Source organism: Trematomus bernacchii, unplaced genomic scaffold, assembly GCF_902827165.1.
Source record: "Trematomus bernacchii unplaced genomic scaffold, fTreBer1.1, whole genome shotgun sequence".
Taxonomy (NCBI): Eukaryota; Metazoa; Chordata; class Actinopteri; order Perciformes; family Nototheniidae; genus Trematomus; species Trematomus bernacchii.
In genome coordinates this window covers 358,111-363,848 of record NW_022987675.1, presented here as the reverse complement: position 1 = coordinate 363,848, position 5,738 = coordinate 358,111, and the positions used below count along the sequence as shown (strand labels likewise).

At 43.6% G+C, this 5,738-nt stretch overlaps 1 protein-coding gene across 1 annotated transcript; it reads right to left on the bottom strand.

Moving 5' to 3' along the window:
- Positions 1 to 913: 913 nt before the first annotated feature.
- On the bottom strand, positions 914 to 5,322 carry LOC117487603 (uncharacterized protein K02A2.6-like). The gene is made up of 2 exons (XM_034136223.1): positions 2,849 to 5,322; positions 914 to 934 (listed from the first exon to the last, which is right to left on the bottom strand). The coding sequence occupies exons 1-2, from the start codon at positions 5,078 to 5,080 to the stop codon at positions 914 to 916; spliced, it is 2,253 nt and encodes a 750-aa protein (XP_033992114.1). The 5' UTR covers positions 5,081 to 5,322.
- Positions 5,323 to 5,738: the final 416 nt, after the last annotated feature.

Genomic DNA, 5,738 nt, shown 5'->3' with positions numbered 1-5,738 from the left:
TGTGAACAGCTTGTCTGCCCAAGGTTAAAACATTTGGGACAGCAGTGAGAATGTTATGAGAAACAATTTGTTGCTTAGACTGAACTCGAAAGAAGCTGAGATTAGAACATTTAAATAAATCAAAACACTTGCACCTTAATTAAATACATTTGACATTTAGCTTGAGCTGGGTTCAATACTTTCTTTATGGTATTTCAATTGGGCTCAAGTAGAACCTTTTGGATTTGGCTTGCAACACAAAGTGATACCGATCTCTGTCTGTTATGATTTGAAAGTCTCATGATTTAAAGTGTAGGGCTGTGAAGGAGAGGCCCTTGGAAAACATCTACTTTTTTTAACTGTAATTACTTATTGTAAAGAGATTGCAACATTATACTTTTTAAAGAATTGCTCAATTCATTTAACACATTTATTATGCACACTGTAATGAAAACGTCAACAAATATATTGATCCTGGCTTAACCAGCGACCTTTACTCTTTTGTTCATAAGCTCGGTTTCAGAAAACTTGTCAGTAGTTTAACAACTATTATAATTGTAGTAATGTCTATGGAGACCAATTGGTTGATACGAGAAATCATTTGAAGCAGTTTAATAAAGAATGTTAAACTATATTTAAAACTAATTAAAACTTCAACTTATATTAATTATCTGAATCCAGTGGCCAGTTGGAACAGATAATCAACAAAGTTTCCATTTTGCAGCAACAGCGCAAAATGTTTCAACAATAATTTGTATTATGTTTGAGTCTAGTTCTGTCTTATCAGCTTTGTTTCGGAATGTGTTCAATACATTACGTTTTTTTTCATTATTACCATACAATACATAGATTTAAGAATAAATGAAACAAATAATACAACATTGACCTAAAACAGCAGACAGATTTGGCCCCCCTGACCTCCTCGGGCAGGTCTTTACGACCAGCAGTGATGCCTCTGAGGGTCTCAGGGTGCAGGACGGGGCATAGGGTTTATAAAAGGTCACAAACATATCTTAACATACCAGCAATACAATTTAAGAATGTATCAGGTAATGCACGCACCTCACACTTGCCAGCACGTCGTAAACGGCCACAAGCCACGAGAGTGCTTTTAAACCGTCTCGTTTTTACTAGAGACGGCGGTGGTGTGAGTTAAAGCTATAGACAAAAGCTGTGATTTTCTCCCTCTGAGTTCACTTCACCAGCTCATGCAGATACGGGGAGGTATTTTACACACATCCCCCGGAGCCGCAGCTGGAGCCGTGTTTTTTTTAGAGGCGCTGGGGGTAATATCTCTGGCTGCTTGTGTTAACTGCTAGTGTTGGCCGCTGAAACCCCCGGAATCTCGGCGATTTGTTCATTACAAATCTCTATTTTGATTTCACACAGAAGTTCCACTTTACTGCTGCCCTCATTAAGGTCTTTTTAAACATCTCCGTGTATGCCTGCACGGCACATACGTCCCGAGCAGCACACACAGAGGGAACCAGCCAAGACAGAGTCCCTGGATGATCCCCTGGGGTTACTAGCCCCAAATGTTCATTAACCAAAACGAAACGCAGCCGCTTAGCTTCACAGATAATTTTAGGATACCGTCAATCACAGATTCTGGTAAGGCAATGTCCAAATGTAGATTTGAAATCACACTTACCAGTTTCTGAAGATCTGTTGGTATCCTGCCGACAACGCCAATTTGTGGAGGAAACTTCTGTGTAGCAATGCATGGAGTCACCGACTCAGGAAGGAGACACGGTGAGAGTTGGAGCTTTGATGTCAAACACTGATGGGTTTATTCAGAGTATTCGGCCGGAGGATTCACATCACAAATCAAAGAGTCAGAGGTTCTGACTACACGGTAGAGTTGCCACGTCAATTCTGAAGAGCCTCTCTCTATGTTAGACCTTTTAACTGGTTCACAGAGAATCAACATCTCTGAAGGAGTAGACTAAACAGCTGGGAACACTGAGCCACCTGCGTCCGACACTCATGGCCTCAAAGATTTCACATCTTAGAGTCCACAAACACCGATAAGGAAGTGCCTCAGCGTTCTCACAACAATTACCATTCGTGCCAGACAAGTTGACCGGTCACAAACTGGTGACAACAACACATATGGCACCAATGCCTTTCCTTAAAGGAGATAACAGATGTCAGAGTAGATCATAAAACGTCACAGAGCAAAAGGTTAGATATCTAGAATAATTATTCCTTAACATTAAGTACAGTCCGCGGCACTGTGAGTGCAGACGTCGATGTGTCCCATTATCATTTATATCATATCACATCATAATGTATCATATATTTCCTTATCTGAGTCAGTTTCTTGAGCCGTATCTGGCCGTGCAACACACAGTGTCACATACTGTATGCAGAAGTATTATTTTAAGCAACACATTAAGTTGACAAAACACTCGAGTCAAATGTAATTAAAGTCAGATCCACTCGTGTCTTATACGGGGCAGTGATATTATAAACCTGTTAATGTACGCATTCCAACGCTTTTTCTGTTACCAGCTGTATTCACCTTGCAGGTGCAGCTATGTGGCTTTTATCCTGGATAAAGTGTGTAAGTCATGGATGTTTAAAGTTTAACTTCTTCATATTTGACTAATATTAAAGTTCACTTTTCATTCAGGAAGTATGACGCTGCGCTGTCAGTACGCTTGTCCATGTTTGAGATTGGTCGAATGCTCCAAATACCACCCCTTTCATGTGAACGCGCACCTAACTAGATAGGACACGGCTGGCTTGAGCGATCCACTTGAGAACCAGCGTCGTAGTACAGTTTATCGAGAGCGCGTATGTTTTGGATTGGGCCAACCGGCTAACTCAAACATATCCAGGTTAGGAAAATCCGGCTTCGTAGTACAGGCATCAGGTCTAATGCAGATCTGAGTCTCCTTGACATCATCAACTCTGCAGGCGACACGCCTGTGGTCGCGTGAGGTGTGATGCGGTAACTGAACAGAAACCTTGACAGTCTAGTTTGCAATGTTTCACCTTTCATCTTTTTCATCCCCCCTTTGAAGGTTTGGACAGCCCTCTCTGCCAGCCCATTAGAAGACGGGTGAAACGGTGCTGACCTCACATGGCGGATGCCATTTTGTTTCATGAAAGTCTCAAATTCAGCACTTGTAAAACAGGTTCCGTTGTCTGACACCAACATTTTTGGCAGTCCAAAAACACTGAAACTCTGACGCAGCTTTTCAATGGTCACCTGTGATGTAGCTGACTTCACTGGATAAATATCCATCCATTTTGAGTGAGCATCCACTATCAGTAGAAACATCTCTCCCAGGAAAGGGCCTGCATAGTCCACATGAATTCTCATCCAGGGAGACTCCGGCCACTCCCAGGGATGTAATGGTGCTGATGGTGGTGACTTGTGGTGCTTTTGGCACTCCTCACAAGACTGCACTTCCTTTTCTACATCCTGGTCCATCCCCGGCCACCATACATAAGATCTAGCCAGACCTTTCATCTTTGACATGCCGGAATGTGTTTGGTGCAGTACTTTCAATATCTTTTCCCTGCCTTTGTTTGGTACGATGACTCTGGCTCCCCAGAGCACGCAGCCATCCCTCACACTCAGTTCTTCTCTCCTCTGATGATACAGCTTGAGAGGAGCCTCAGTCACTGAAGGCCATCCCGACAGGACATAACCATGAACTTGAGACAATATTACATCCTTATCTGTCCAGTGTTTTATTTTGGCTGTGTCCACGAGTGTGTCATCCAGAAGATCAATCATGAGCACTTGTTCTGCAGTCTCACTCTCTCGCACATCTTCCGACAGCGGCAGTCTGCTTAATGCGTCCGCATTAGCGTTGTTCTTTCCTGGTTTGTACACAATGTGATACTCATAGGCACTCGGGTGCACTGCCCATCTCTGAACTCTAGGGGAACCCATCTGTGGAATGGGTTTCTTTTCGTTGAAGAGAGAGATCAGTGGCTTGTGATCTGTATAGATGGTGAAAGTTCGACCATACAAGTACTTGTGGAATTTCTTGATTGCAAATATAACTGCTAAGCCTTCTTTGTCTAGCTGCGAGTAATTCTTTTCAGCAGGCGCTAGAGTACGCGACATGAACCCCAAAGGACGTTCAGTTCCATCGTCCATTACGTGTGATAAAACAGCGCCCACCCCGTAAGGTGACGCATCACATGACATAATTAACTCTCGGTCAGCAGAGTAATGCACCAACACTTCTGCTGAGTTTAACAGGGCCTTTGATTTTTTAAAAGCCTCTTCCTGTTTCTTTTGCCATGTCCATCGCACATCTTGTCGCAGGAGCTCACGCAGTGGTGCCAATAGTGTAGCTAAGTTTGGCAGAAATGTGTTATAGTAATTTAGCAAACCTAAGTACGACTTGAGTTCAGTAACATTTGTGGGGTTGGGAGCCTCCATGATGGCTTTGACTTTCTTTTCCACAGGGTGAAGTCCCTGTGCGTCCACTCGATGTCCCAGATATTCCACTTCCTCTTCCAGGAAAGTGCACTTGCTCCTTCTCAGACGCAATCCTGCCTCCTCCAGCTTTGCCAACACTGTCTCGAGGTTCTGCAGATGGTCTTCCTCATCCACACCGCTCACCAGGATGTCATCTAAATACACTGCCACAAAAGGAATGCCTCGCAGGAGACCTTCCATTGTCCTCTGAAATATAGCTGGGGCTGATGCTACTCCAAAAGGCAGTCTGTTGTATGTGAATAAGCCTCTGTGCGTATTCACTGTTAAGTATTTCTTTGATTCATCATCCATGAGTATTTGCTGGTATGCATGACTCATGTCCAACTTTGTGAACTGTTTTCCTCCTGTCAGTGCTGCAAACAGGTCTTCCATTCGGGGTATGGGGTATTGTTCAAGTGAGGAAACTGTATTTACAGTGAGCTTGTAGTCTCCACATAGCCTTACTGTCCCAACAGGCTTCAGTATTGGAACCACTGGTGCTGCCCATTCTGCATGTTTAACAGGTGAGATTACTCCTTCTTTCAACAATCTGTCTATTTCTTCATCTACTTTGGTGCGCATGGCGTACGGGACAGACCTCGGACGGAAGAAACGAGGGACTGCATCAGCCTTTACATGGATGGTAGCTTTCATACCTTTCAGTGTGCCAAGCTCCTCTTTGAAGACATTTTCATGTTTGCTCAGTACTTGCTGCAGCGATTTGTCCTCTGTCTTCAGGTGTTTCAGGACTCGGGATTTGTGTCTGAGCTTGATTTCTTTCCAACTCAGATGTATTTCCTCCAGCCAGCCTCTTCCCAGCAGGGGCTGTCCCCTTTAACCACAATGAGGGGCAAGTACCGCCTTTGATGTTTGTATTTCACTTTAACAAGGGCAGCTCCGACCACATTAACAGGGTCACCTGTATAAGACTCGATGTGGATTTTGGTTGGTCTCAAACATGGACTTTTTGTGTCTTTCCATAGTCTTTGAAATGTCTGTTCATTCATTATTGTGAGACTACAGCCAGTGTCTATCTCAAAGTTAACAAACTTACTATCCAGCTTCACTTCAACCATGTATGGGTCTACTCGTCTCAGGTGCACTTCACTCATGCGTCCCAATCTGAACCTCATCTTATTCAGTAAGAATGTATCTTCTTCTGAGCTATCACTTTGGCTCCGTTGCTCTTGTACTTTATGAGAACGGTGATATGTGGTTTGCCTCCTTTCTCTCTTTGGGTCTGCATTTTTGTTGCTGTTTCCATTCTGTGTAGATCTACTACGACAAGCTCTGGCAATGTGTCCTATTTTAC

Bases quoted from the DNA above. Each gene is read 5' to 3' on its own strand.
- LOC117487603 (XM_034136223.1), bottom strand. From the start codon at position 5,080: ATGAAAGCTACCATCCATGTAAAGGCTGATGCAGTCCCTCGTTTCTTC. The intron at 935-2,848 runs GTACTACGAAGC...TGAGACCCTCAG, and splicing joins CTGCATTAGACCTGATGCCT to AGGCATCACTGCTGGTCGTA.